A 12,827-nucleotide genomic window follows, 5' to 3' on the forward strand; every position below is an offset into this window, starting at 1 on the left:
CCGGCCCTGTGGCTTAGTGGTTGAGTGCACGCGCTCCGCTGCTGGCGGCACTGACGCACCGCTTCTCCAGCCACGCTGAGGCCGCGTCCCACATACAGCAACTAGAAGGATGTGCAACTACGACGTACAACTATCTACTGGGGCTTTGGGGAAAAAAAAGGAGGAGGATTGGCAATAGATGTTAGCTCAGAGCCGGTCTTCCTTAGCAAAAAGAGGAAGATTAGCACGAATGTTAGCTCAGGGCTGATCTTCCTCACAAAAAAAAAAAAAAAAAAAGAAAGGAAAAAATGGAGAGAAAAATTCCTTACATTGTATAATATTTCACAGCTCACAAAGGTCTCACATATGTACTATGTTATCTTCATAAGAATCCTATTAAAGTAAGCTGGATAGGTGTTCTTATTCCATTTTACACTTAAGGACCCTGAGGCTCAGAGAGATGAAGGAAATTGTCCAAGCTTGCATAGCTAATAAGTGGCAGAGGTAGAAAGGATTCTATCACCTGTCATCTAGCTCTAACACTGTAATCTCTACAGTAGCTACTCTCTAGGGAAGCTAGAAATGGAGTAGAAGACTAGGAGATGAGAAATGGAGGAAAAGGAGGACAAAAAAGGAGAATGATATGATAGGAACTGACAGAATTCTATCAAGTCATTCATTTGGTCCTATGCCTTCAGAGGTCCTAATGTTAGATGTGTCTCCCACCAAAAACCATCTGACAAGTGTTAATTCTCTCTGCCTCTCCTTATGCTTTATCAATCATGTAGCTATAGACTGTTATTGCTAGAAAGACCCGTAGAAATCACTCAAACAGCATTATTTTATAGATAGAGGATCAGCATCCCAGAGCAATGAAGAGACTTTCCCAAGATCATACAGCTTTCTGTGTTTTGTTTTTCAATCAGCGGGTTTTTTATTGAGCATGTTACATGTTCATTCCTATGCTAAGCAATGTGGGAGGATACAAAGAAGTTTAAGACAGTCTCTGCCTTCAGTCAATTTATGGCCTAGATGGGGAACAAAGAGGAATGCAAATACAATCTAACAGTTAAATGTTAGTACATGTGGTTCAGATTATAAATCCAATAGGAGTAAAAAGAAGCTAGCATAGCTGGAGAGGGTTTCCTGGAGGAGATAGAATGAGCTAGACCTTGAAGCGTGGGTAGGATCTGGATAGCAACAGAGGAAGAAAAGAGTATTCTAGATTGGAAGCACAGCATGGGCAAAGGCTAGAAGGTGAGAATCCACATGGCATGTTCTGGGGCATGGGGGGTGGATGGCTCTGCTTAGGTTGTATCCCAGGTTTTAGGGACATAGGGCAGAAAAAGTTAGAGAGGCCAGGTGGGGCCAGATTATGAAAGGTCGTGAAAGCCAAGCAGAGTAGTTACATTCAGAGAGGTACTGAGCAGAGGGTGACATGGTAAAAGTGGATTTTAGGAACAGAAATGTGGTCCCAACGAGTAGGAGAGATTAGAGCCTGGGAGACCTGTTAGATGACAAAAAGTGCCCAGGAAGGGACTGGGGGACTGAATGAATTACTCCCCCCACCCCCACAAATACACAACAATGAATACTACCACCTCCAGTCTTCGACCTGGAATGGACAAGGAGCTGCTGGGGATCCTGGTATCCTACAAAGTCAGAGTCAACCTGATGGTGTCCTGTGGAGGGTGAGTGAGGGTTCAGGGTCTGTCTGGGCAGGGGCTGGGAGCTGAGGGTATCTTGCTTCTGTTTTCTTCCCCGTTGGACTGACCCAGTCAAGCTGTCCCCCCACCCCTTCTCCCAGACCAGGTTCCCAAACCTGTGAGCTCAGTGAGCAAGCCACTTTCCCCTCCAGAAACCCATTCTGTGCCTGAGTTGGCCTTATGACCCCTCATCCCCCAGTAAAATTAGGTTGCCACTTTACATTTCCAGCTGCTAATTTTAGGGTGTCATTCTACCCTCAGCATCCTAGGTGACCTGACAGCCAGGTAAGAGACTGTGGGGAGGGGAGACTGGGGCGGGAAGGGGAGGATGAGGAGATAAGGAGACCAAAAAAGTGATGAGGGAGAGTCTGAGGGCATCCCAGGACCAGAAAACTGAGGGAGAGAGGTTCAGGGAGTGGACTTGGAGAGAGATCTGTAACTCTACCTTGGGATCCTTGCAGTGATGTCGGTGTGGAGCTGCCCCTGATCCTGATGCATCCAAAGCCTTCGCAAGGTGAGTGACCAGGTGGGACTCAGGGTCCTGAGGGTTGGGGACCAAGCAGTTCTGATCTCATGAACTGGGGACTGGCAGTTTGGGTAGAGATTAAATAGCAATAGGTAGGCTGGGTGTCTAGGTTTTCAGGGGAAGTTGTGTGTGTGTGTTGTGTGTGGGGGAGGGAGAGGGATAATAAGGGAGGGGGGAGAGTAACAAGACATTTCTTCAGGGAACTGAAGAGCCCCTTATCAGCTTCAGCTCCATTTTTCCCTCCGTGCTTGCTACAGAGGCCACTAGGTAAGGAAATGTAGGCCTGGAAGCCCCATCCCCCTTTCCCCATTGCCACCCTCCATTTTATGACGAAGGAAATGTGAAAGCTTCCCTGGAGTGTTGCTCTCAATGCATGTGCAGTGGAAACATGTGGTTTAGCTTTGTGTCATAGTTCAGTGCTTTTATATGCCCTCCTTTCCCTTTTTGTATCACCCACCTTCCACCCTCTGCTCTTCTCAGAATCATCCTTCCCCCTCATCTCTTCCATTTCTCTTCCCCCGCCCTTGCCTTCTTCCCTCTTCCATTATTCGATCCCAACCCTCCTTCCCACCTTCTGTTCTTATTTCTCCTCCAGTGATCATAGGGGACTTTTGTGTTAGGAGATTGGGGAGGGAGCAAAGGGAAACAATGGCCAATGTCGTTGATGTGGGGGTGGGAGGGGACTACTGAGAGGGGGCTGAGGATCTGAGCTGGGAAGCAGGGAAGAGATCACTTCTCTGGGATCAGGAAAAGGGACTGATTGTGGAGGACACCTAGCAAGTTGTTCTAACTCTCCATTCCCCTCTGCTGCTTCTGCAAGCTCTGAGGACATAGTCATCGAGGAGTTTACTCGTGAGCCCGGCGGGGAGGAGACCCAGGAGGCGTTGGCGGCAGAGGGGGACGAGGGGAGCTGAGCACCTTGCTCTGGTGCTGCTGTGTGGGAGCCCCACTGTAACGCTCTAATAAATCAGCTTGTCCAGACGTGCCTGGCGATCTCTTTGGTATTTCCTCCTCCTGGAGAGTAATGGAACTAACAAGAACGAGCGCCCTCTTCCCTTGTCAATGATTAGATTACTCTGTAGCATGTGCTTTCCCCCTTAAGGACCCTCGATTTCCCTCTGGCGTGGCCACTCGCCCTCTATGGGTCCTTCAACTTTTCCTTCGGGCCCTGGCCATCCCCACCACCCCACCACCCCACTCCCGCAATCACCCACTGCTCCAGCTGCGGGGAGCCACAAGAACTGCAGGCAGGACCAAGGGGGTGTGGCCGTGTGCCCAGGCCTGGGGGCTACAGTGAAGGCGGCCAGCTGCGGTTGAACAGAGACCACCATGTGACCTCAGGCAGTGAGTGCCACCTGCCTGCTGGTGTTGTATGCCCTCGCACACACACGGCCCATAGTGAGGCTTCAGCGTGGAAACCCCCTGGAAACCGTCGAGAGAGCCAAGTATCAGTCTCCACACAAATCCAAAGTTGTGTTCCTGGGGGAGCAGAGCGGTGGGGGTCTGGGTTGGGCGTTGGGGGTAGGGATATGTGACAATATGGAATGGAGTGGGGGGGTTCTCTGGGGAATCAATTTCCTCCTCGTCCAGGGTGACAGTTGGCCTACTTATCTGCCTCACAGTGGGGAAGACAATGATCATCACCCTTCATGTACAACAGCTTCGACTGCGCCTGCCAGGTGAGCCCACCACCAAGGCATCACACGGTACATTTCTGCCCCCTTCTTTGGCCGACTCACCCAGGGATTCTTCTCCTCAAAGTTATCTATTGTAAGAATTGAGAAGTTGAGCCAGGACAACCTTCTCAAGAGCCATTCTCCACTTCTGCTTCTAAGACCGCCTGGTATTGGGGGTAGAGGAAGGGTACAGAGTGAGTTTGTGATTCTCGTCTGCAGGCAACCACCGGAACTGACTTCCTAAGATCATGTACTTGGAGGACCAAATAGTGAGTGTTCACTTTCATATCACTAACCCTATACCTCAACCCTTCAGGCCTCTTCATCAGAGTAGGGTAGCACTACCCCAGATTATCCATGGATAAAGGAGGGGAAGAAAAATGTGAAGCCTCCCCAAATTACCAAACCCTGTGCTGTTTCTTCTCTGCCCTCATCTAATCTCCAACTATAACACAAAGTCCAAGAGGCCATGAATCCTGAAATCTGTTGCTCTATAGGGTCTTCCTTAACCAAAATCGTGTATCGAGACTGGACCTGTCCTAGGATGGTAGGCCACTTGGTTTGTGGTCATAGCAGTCACTTTTCAGGGGCCCAGTTTCCCTGACTCTTTTTATTTTGCCTTTATTAAGTTCTAGCCTTTAAAAGGCTAGTTTCTTTTCTTTCTCTACCTTCTTTCTAACCACTTGTTTTATGCAAGTTGAGCTGTAGCTACGAGACACAGTTGGCCTGGAGCGTTTTTGCAGCCTAATTCCTAGCTACATTCATGATTCAACTATTGCAGTGGTTGTCTATGACATCAGGAGTGGGTGTTAGGCCATATTTTATTTGAAAAAGGGATTGAAGGAAGCAAGAGTGAGATTGGTAAGACTAGCAGAGAGGAAGAACAGATACATTATTTTCTCTAAACCTCCACTAAATGTTTCAAATTTCTGCAACACTTTCTCTTATAGACATTAATTCTTTCAAGGAGACAGATAAGTGAGTAGAACACGTATGGGCAGAAAGAGGTGATAATGTCATCATCATGTTGGTGGGTAACAAGACTGATCTAAACCACAAAAGGTAAGGTATAACTACAACTTCTGGCATACCTAGAGCTCAATCTCTATGGGGAGGGTCTACTGTGCTCTATTTCCTCGGGAGGAGTTACCAGTGTCAGGGATCAGAAAGGTCATGGGTTCAAGGCTTCTAGGGTTCCTGGTCCTAGGGAGGCATCATTACACCTCAGAAGGATCTATCCCTATCCACTAACTCTGGGTCAGAAGGGGTCTTACCACTATCTGGTCCCTCACATCATTTCTCATTTGTCCAGAGGAGTCTCTGCAGAAGAGGGGGAAGAAAAATCCAGAGATCTCAACATGATGTTTATAGGGACCAGTGCCAAAACCACTTACAACGTGAATAATGTAATACCCATTTCTCTTCATGATACTTCCATTGCACTCTTGTCTCTAGCTAACCACCACTGCTTACTCTTTTGGATAACCTTGACTTGTCCTATCGTGGGGAGGGGGTAAGGTTCATCTCCCATTGTATAGTGCAAAGGCCCAGAATCATGTCCCTGAACTTGACCTTTTGTTCTTTTGTGCTTCACCATTCACACACATCCACAGCTATTCTGGCACATGGCTTCTGCCCTTCCTTCCAGAAGTAGTTCATCTCCACTGAAGGAAGAGGAGTATACCCTTTCTTGTGGCTTTGCTGGGGTAGGGAGTGTACAAGCAGAGAAAGCAAACTTCTTTTGCCTAGTTGATGGCCAGGCCAATTATTCTGCCTGACTGATATTTAAGGGAAAATGGGACTAACTTCAGCCCAAAGTAGCTCCCCGGTTTGCCTTTAGGTGAAAGGGATCATAAGATCAGAATTCCTCTTCTGTGTCTCCTAGAAGCTGCCCCTGGGAGCTGAGATTTGACCCCAGCCACCTCACTCTATTACCTTCCTTAACACACACTTCAGTAGTTGAAATCCAACTGGAGCCCTCCAATGAGTCAGGCATCAAAAGCCATTGTTCCTGTTGACAGCTTAGGCTCTCTCTGCCTAATGTGATGAATTTATTGCATTTGGGCTTCCCAGTACCAGTCCTCCTGCACCCTCAGGTTTATGGTTTAAACACTTGGCCACTTACTAAGCTCTCGTCCAATTCCTGGGCTTAGGAGTAAAATGGAACCCCTGAAAATGCTATCCTTTTTCTTGACTGCATCTCACAGCTACTGAGTGGAAAGTTCTTGCAGGGCCCAGGAATCCCACCTTACCTTCTCTGACTGCTAAAGGACATCTATAGGGGATGCAGTTCTACAGCAGCTGGGATACCTCATAGGCTGATACAGTTCATTCTCTACTGTTTTCTTGTCTACACCCTCAATAAACGACTGGTCCTTTTGCCTCAGCCTCTTTTATTTATTTTTTTCCCCCCAAAGCCCCAGTAGATAGCTGTATGTCACAGCTGCACATCCTTTTAGTTGCTGTATGTGGGACACGGCCTCAGCATGGCCGGAGAAGCGGCGCAACAGTGCACGCCCAGGATCCAAACCCGGGCCGCCAGCAGCGGAGCACGCGCACCTAACCGCTAAGCCACGGGGCCGGCCCTTGCCTCAGCCTCTTATTGCTTATGCCTTCTCCACACTATACCTATACCTCCACAATGCAATTGCATCATGCTGGTGCCCCAACACAGAACCATTCCAAGTACCTCAGACTGAGAATCAATTTAGGGCAGGAGGGTTTTTGCCTCTTAGGCCTGTAGCACCTGGCTGGGACTTGTTACTATGTTTACCACACCTCTTAGATGAGTTGTTTTAAAACCTGTTAACCACAGGGAGAGTCTTGGACCTCAACCTTCAGTAGACTCAGTCAATATGCCTTTGTGCAAGTATCTCAGCCTCTAGTTTCTTTCTCAGATGGCCATTGGAGGGCAGCAGAGCAAAAAGGAGTCTAGAATAGAGGGGATTTCCCAGGAAGGAAAGAGACAGCTAAATTGATTCTACCTCCAACTCTGTTCACAAGGATGTTGCTACCTAAGAATGGCACAGAGCCTCTAGAAGAGGTACCATAGAGCTAGGTGGCATTTATAGGAAGAGCCAGAACTTCCTCATAGAGATATAGTACTACTATTTAGAACTATTTGCCATATTTGAAGACTTATGTCCTTTATTTAAAAATTCAGATTTCGAAGTTCCACCTCAGACCAACAGAATCACTCTCCAGGCAAAGGGCCTGCAAATCTATATTTAAGCTTCCCAGAATTCTTTCAAGGCAAATTTGGGACTTTCATTATGGGGGCACTTGACCCCATACCTCATTAGAAAACTTTCTATTCTGAATGGGAATGTTAACATGCCAATGGAAATGGTATAAAGTATGGCCTGGAATCTCTAACAGTGGATCGATAACTAAGGAACTAAGAACATGGCAGAAGGTTATTTTGGGGCCAGGGTGAAGAAAAGGAGGAAATCGGCACTCAGTACTACTCAACCTACAAGTTGGAAATTGGGAACTAATTTCTTCCTGCTGTCCCTGAAAAGAAATGCATCTAAGTCTCTCCCTTAGTTTATGTTCCAGATCAAAGAATTTGGGAAAGGAAAAGACGGAACTATATTAATACTGCCCCCTGCAGAGAAATATTCAAAGCTCATGGGGGAAGGGACACTGTTTCCTCCAATACTCCTCACCTATGCCATTCCTTAGTACTACTGTGGCTAAGGTTCCTGAGCCTCCCTAATGTTCTAGCCAGAGAGATAGTTGTGAAGTAGGTATAGTGTTGCTCTGTTACTTCCAGTGGCTCCTCTCTTGGGAAGAGCTTTTATTTTTGCCTCAATAGCATTTCACACCCAATCAGTATCATCCAAGAGTCACACCAACATTTCCTCAGCATTGCATTTTACTTTTTTGGGGAGAGGATAGGAGGAGGGAGGGGGTCAAAACAGGGTCCCACTGGAGTCTCTGAAGGGTGTGAGACTGGTAGTGTAAGGATGGGATGAGATGGCCAGGCAGATAAGATAGAAGGTCCCCAAGATTCCTTTTTCTACTCATTTGTATACTCTAATGAAAATGATATGACATATGTATAATTGCCTAGCACATGGTATTCAATACATGTCAATTGTCTTTTCTAGCAGGGTTTTCCACAGGTTAGGCTATACTTAGACATCATCACTCTTCTCCTCTCAGGGAATGAAGCTCACCCAGAAAACTAGGGAACTAAAAGTGCAGTACAGTTTGGGTAATGCAGTTGGCTAGCTAGCTCAGTGCAGGGCATCACTGTCTCCCCATCCTCCCCACTCCACTATGCCAGGGCAGGGCTGAGAGCAGAGTTTCCCAAGTGGCTTCCCTGAGGTCTAGCCAGCCTATCCTAGAAGATTCCATGTGGAAGGCTGTGGGTTGCAACTCTCTAGTGCACAGTCCTCTCTTTTTGGCGATGATAATCTGGGGAAAAGAAGTAAGAAAAGGAGGAAAAGAGCAGGTTATCTTCAGGTCTGAGCCCCCAGCTCCCCATCGCCAACTTGTGGGGCCTCTAGTAACCAGTATTTAAAGAGTTCCTACCCAAGGCCCTGCCAGGTAAATAAAAAAGAGAGTAGCACTTACTGTAGGGAAAGAAGCGGACACGCATGCTGATTTCGCGGGCTGTCTTCAGGATCTCAACAGCCTGGAAGAAACACAGCAGCTCGTACAAATGAACAGATATGATCCAGGACAGAATCATAACAAGAGGAAAGTAGTTTGCCACTCCAACCTTCTAGGTCACTAACAGCTGCTTCCCCCTGGTATACTTCCTCAGGAGAGATTCTTTCTTATCAAGTTACAGATCAGGCTAATCCTGTCTAACTTGCCCTACCTGAGACGGCTTCTTGCCTCACCACAGCCCAAGTGCTGTGCTCACCTTGCTGTGCTCAATATCTTGGAAATCCACATCATTCACAGCTAGGACTTGGTCCCCTTCCTGAAGTCCTGCTCGATGGGCATCAGAGTCAGGAATCACCTGTTGGTAAGGAGAGAATATATGTGATGGAGGTGGGACAATTTCAAAGACTGTAAATGAAATTAAATGTTACTCAAATGTAAGGTGTCATTGGGTTTTTTTGTGTGTTTGTGTGACAATGCAGGGAAACAGACGGCTTGCCAGGTGGGAAGTTTTAAGTGGGAAAGGGTATCCCCAATATGCCCCTTCTATGAGTCTACTAAATAATCCTTCTCCCAGGCCTTGGGACATCAGGGTTCTACAATCTGAAAACTTAACAAAGGAAAGTAGCTATTCATATTGCCTGCCAGGCGCACGCACCTTGGAGATGAAGATGCCTAGCTGGGAGGCCTTTCCTCCTCGGATGTTAAATCCCAACTGTAAGACAAGAGCACAGAATGGAGGCTCAATATAGACCACAAGCACAAGAAGATCTAGTTCTATCACCATATGATAGCTTGGCTTGGGTCCCTCAGAGAGAAGTCAGAAGTTGTGGAAGTGGTATCTCAGCTTTTCTGCCTGTAAAAGGAAGTTTCCTTACCTTCCTACCTGCTTCCCAATCCATCTCCCAACCATTGCTTCTTCTGGGCCTGGTATGGACAAACGTAGCCCAGAATAAGATGCAAGTGTCCATAAGCTCACCTGAGCTCCAGGGGGTTTCTTCAGTATGACGATTCGGGGCAGAAACTGGGTCAACTCATTGTTGTAGTCTGGGTGGTATACCCTCTGCAAGACACAGCAACCCCAGAAATCTTACTACCAGTCTTAGATTTTATACCCACCTGCATCACAAATGCATCACCCTAAAGTCAGGAAAAGGTGAAGTCATGGACTTAGTTTAAGAATAACAGGTAACACTGTCCAAATGGGTAGATGGATAGCATGGAGAAATGCTAGCAGCCTAGTAGCTCCCCACTTCTTGCCCTCGACAGAATGGAAACTAGGTCTCTAAATTTCCAGAATTCTCTGGTGTGAATGGACTCTGGGAGAAGGATTCCACAAGAAGCTCCCAATGGGCCCAGTTGCTGAGAATCTAATTTCTGGGTCCCCTGGTTACAACAAAGGCTAAGATTCACTCTCCATTGAGCTTTCTAACCCTGCCATTCTACATTTCATTTATCATCTCATGCCCATGGGGGAATTTCCCCCCATGGGGGAAAAATCTCCTATTCAAGGGTACAAATGGTTCCCACCTCATGAGGAGGAATCCATGCTGGGGGATTCTCATAGGCAGGCAGGAAAACCACCGGGTAGTCATCATAAGGAATCCTGCTGTCCATCTCCAGCAAGGCCCTGGAATGGAAGGGTGAATCAAAGCCGACAAAAATGATTTAAAAGGGACAGCAGCCAAGCAAGTTTCAGAAAACAACCCCAACCCACTTCAAGGCTGTCAGTCTACAGGGCCAGCCCACTTCTAGGTAATAAAGACTGGGAGATAGAAGGGAGAAAAAAGATGGAAGAAAACTATTAACTTTGCTGAATATATGGATGCCAAGCAACCTGCCAGGTACTCTGTAGAGATGATCTCCTTTCTCACAACAATCCTGCAAAATAGATGTTACCGTCTTCATTCTAGAGAAGAAGAAATCAGGATCGCGTCTAAAAAAATCTGTCTACTTTCAAAGTGCAAGGGAGTGCTGACTCCAACTATCCATAGGCGCTCGGGGCAAGGCACCACCCCCAGATTCCCTAGATGTGATCAGTAACAGTGACAGTCCCCAGATCGACCCTTCTTTCACTACCAGCCACTTTCCAGATCCCCGCCCCGCATCCTGTCTGATTCCAGCACACACGACGCGGTAAATGGCGTACCACCTAGCCCGCCCGGAGGCCTCAGCCACCTCAGGCGCCACTCACCGCCCATGCAGTCTAGGAACCGGAAGCGGATGCGAGGATGGGTCGGAAAGAGGCGGGGTCAGGGTGAGGCGCGCAGGCGCTACCCGCCCCAACGCGTCTTCCGGCGCGCGCGGACGTGCGTGCTCCGCCCGCAGGCTGTCTGCGCTCCGATTGGCTGGCGCCTCCAGGACGGATTTGAAACTTGGCGGTTAAAGCTCCTGTTGGAACAGGGCAGCAGGAGACCCTGGAAGGGACATTTAGTTTGGTGAGTTAAGGGGTCACACCTTAGCTCAGGATCTGCCTTTTCCGGTACGCTGGAGCTTTGGTTCTTTGTCGTCGTCTCCGCTGGGGGTTTTCCTTTCCACTTGAGACGCCACTTCGCTCTCTTCAGAGTGTCGGGCTGATGGGCAGTTCTGTCGTGGCCAGGTCTGGGGGAGAGTGACTCTCCTGAGGCAGCGATCCCGCTTGGAGGAGGAGGCTGCCACCGCTACCCTCTGAGGAGGGCCGGAATTGAGGGAGGACGCCCTCCCACCCCTGCCGACCTACCAAGGTTTATCAGCAAGCATCTTTTTGTTTTTTCCCGCAGAGACGGTGCTGAGGTAGGATCATGAAGGAAGAGGTGAAGGGAATTCCTGTAAGAGTGGCACTGCGATGTCGCCCTCTGGTCCCCAAAGAGATTAGCGAGGGCTGCCAGATGTGCCTTTCCTTCGTACCCGGGGAACCTCAGGTGCGTGCGTAGCAGCGTCCTGGGCCTGCCTCTCAACAGCTGGGGCCAAATGGCAGTGAGGGGCGTGGTCTAGCCGTACATTCTTTTTCTTACTCCTTGTCCCCTGCCTTCTCTAGGTGGTGGTTGGTACTGACAAATCCTTTACCTACGATTTTGTGTTTGACCCCTCCACTGAACAGGAAGAAGTCTTCAACACAGCAGTAGTGCCACTCATTAAAGGCGTATTTAAAGGTGGGGCTATTTAATTCTTCAAACGGTTCTTGGGCATGTACTATGTGTCAGGCACTGTGCTTGCCTGCTGCAAATACAGGAATGGATGAAACATGAGTCCTGCCTTCAAAAAGCCCACAGCCTAGGAACTAACCCAATATCATTTGTGAAAGTTTCTGTACCCTATACAGTTTTATACTGTATTTGCTTTCTGCGGTTCTGCTCATCTTTGACTTGTATGTATTTTTGTTTGTTTCTCCTAGAACCTCATTAGATTCTAAGCTCTTTGTTGGATGCTGATGATGGTCAGTGTGCCAAGCTACTTGAGGCTCAGACACTGCAAAGCCTGTTGAGGGATTCAGAGATAAATACTATAGCTTCCTGGCTCTGGAGGAGTTCAAAATCATCTACTTTGATGATTACATACATAATTTTAAATGCATAAAATATTTTAAACTTTTTGCACCTATCTTTAAGAAAAAAATTTTTTTAAGTTGAAAATATACGATAGAATAGTCCTGCTATAGAAGTAGCCCTGCTTTCATACAAAGTGATGTGAAAATCAAAAGGATGACATTAACTCTGCTTGGGGGATTTGAGGTGAATTTCACAGCATAGAGAACCTCTGAGATCTTGAATGATGAGTAGAATTCTTTTAGGTGAAGATTTCCTAAAGCCCCTGAATACTCTGGCTTTAGTGTTGTTGGAGACTGTAGCAGGGTTTTGAAGAAGGGAGCAGTGCCTGAGAGGGGTCTAATTGTTGTAGTACGGTGGTTATTCAACATTCAAAGCTGAGGCCTATTTAAAAGAAGTAGAACTATGGCATACTAGTCCTTTAAAGTTGAAAGGCACATTTTTACATCATCTAGTCTAACTTTCCGTCCAAAGAAAAATGCTTTCTAGCAATCTCTAAGTGAACTTCTAATATCTCTTTAAAATTTTTTTCTTTGACAGGGAACTCATTGACTCACAGGGTAATCCTATTGATTAGTTTTTGGGCAACTCTAATTGAGTTAGATTATATTGAGATGAAATTTGCTTCCTGGTAATTTCTACCCAGTGATGTTAGTTCATCCCTCTAGACAAACAGAAGCCTTCTTCCAGGCAACAGCTATTCACAGTTTTTCCTCTTTGTTTTTTAATGATGTCATGGCTCAGGGCACATTGAACACTTTGTTTCAAATTTTAAAAATATTAAAGCAATAATCTCAAA

General features: G+C 47.2%; 4 protein-coding genes across 8 annotated transcripts in view; 2 read left to right on the top strand and 2 right to left on the bottom strand.

The window, feature by feature from the left end:
• The window catches only part of ARR3 (arrestin 3), a 5,905-nt gene extending 2,780 nt beyond the window's left edge, over window positions 1–3,125 (top strand). Inside the window, exons 8-12 of the mRNA XM_058536096.1 lie at window positions 1,587–1,670; window positions 1,947–1,970; window positions 2,147–2,199; window positions 2,469–2,478; window positions 3,032–3,125. Of these exons, the coding sequence (XP_058392079.1) occupies window positions 1,587–1,670; window positions 1,947–1,970; window positions 2,147–2,199; window positions 2,469–2,478; window positions 3,032–3,125 (265 nt within the window). The remainder of the gene's footprint in view (window positions 1–1,586; window positions 1,671–1,946; window positions 1,971–2,146; window positions 2,200–2,468; window positions 2,479–3,031) is intronic.
• Window positions 1–5,244, bottom strand: part of P2RY4 (pyrimidinergic receptor P2Y4) — a 27,784-nt gene extending 22,540 nt beyond the window's left edge. The window contains 3 exon segments of the mRNA XM_058536092.1: window positions 2,131–2,226; window positions 3,951–4,051; window positions 5,162–5,244. Of these exon segments, the coding sequence (XP_058392075.1) occupies window positions 2,131–2,183 (53 nt within the window). The 5' untranslated portion in view covers window positions 2,184–2,226; window positions 3,951–4,051; window positions 5,162–5,244.
• PDZD11 (PDZ domain containing 11) overlaps window positions 1–10,360 on the bottom strand; it is a 17,894-nt gene extending 7,534 nt beyond the window's left edge. The window contains exons 1-7 of one of the 2 annotated variants that reach the window (XM_058536093.1): window positions 10,342–10,360; window positions 10,035–10,134; window positions 9,484–9,567; window positions 9,163–9,219; window positions 8,764–8,862; window positions 8,469–8,529; window positions 5,162–8,309 (exon numbers count right to left, since the gene is read on the bottom strand). In XM_058536093.1, the coding sequence (XP_058392076.1) occupies window positions 8,275–8,309; window positions 8,469–8,529; window positions 8,764–8,862; window positions 9,163–9,219; window positions 9,484–9,567; window positions 10,035–10,121 (423 nt within the window). In that variant the 5' untranslated portion in view covers window positions 10,122–10,134; window positions 10,342–10,360 and the 3' untranslated portion in view covers window positions 5,162–8,274. Of the gene's footprint in view, window positions 1–5,161; window positions 8,310–8,468; window positions 8,530–8,763; window positions 8,863–9,162; window positions 9,220–9,483; window positions 9,568–10,034; window positions 10,135–10,341 lie in introns of those variants that run through there. The other variant, XM_058536094.1, reaches the window with a different exon arrangement.
• A 496-nt stretch (window positions 10,361–10,856) lies between these two features.
• KIF4A (kinesin family member 4A) overlaps window positions 10,857–12,827 on the top strand; it is a 113,697-nt gene continuing 111,726 nt past the window's right edge. For 2 of the 4 annotated variants that reach the window (XM_058536088.1, XM_058536091.1), the window contains exons 1-3: window positions 10,857–10,942; window positions 11,264–11,404; window positions 11,521–11,635. In XM_058536088.1, coding sequence (XP_058392071.1) covers window positions 11,285–11,404; window positions 11,521–11,635 — 235 coding nt within the window. In that variant the 5' untranslated portion in view covers window positions 10,857–10,942; window positions 11,264–11,284. Of the gene's footprint in view, window positions 10,943–11,002; window positions 11,405–11,520; window positions 11,636–12,827 lie in introns of those variants that run through there. The other 2 variants (XM_058536090.1, XM_058536089.1) reach the window with 2 other exon arrangements.

Source organism: Diceros bicornis, chromosome X (genome assembly GCF_020826845.1).
Source record: "Diceros bicornis minor isolate mBicDic1 chromosome X, mDicBic1.mat.cur, whole genome shotgun sequence".
NCBI lineage: Eukaryota > Metazoa > Chordata > Mammalia > Perissodactyla > Rhinocerotidae > Diceros > Diceros bicornis.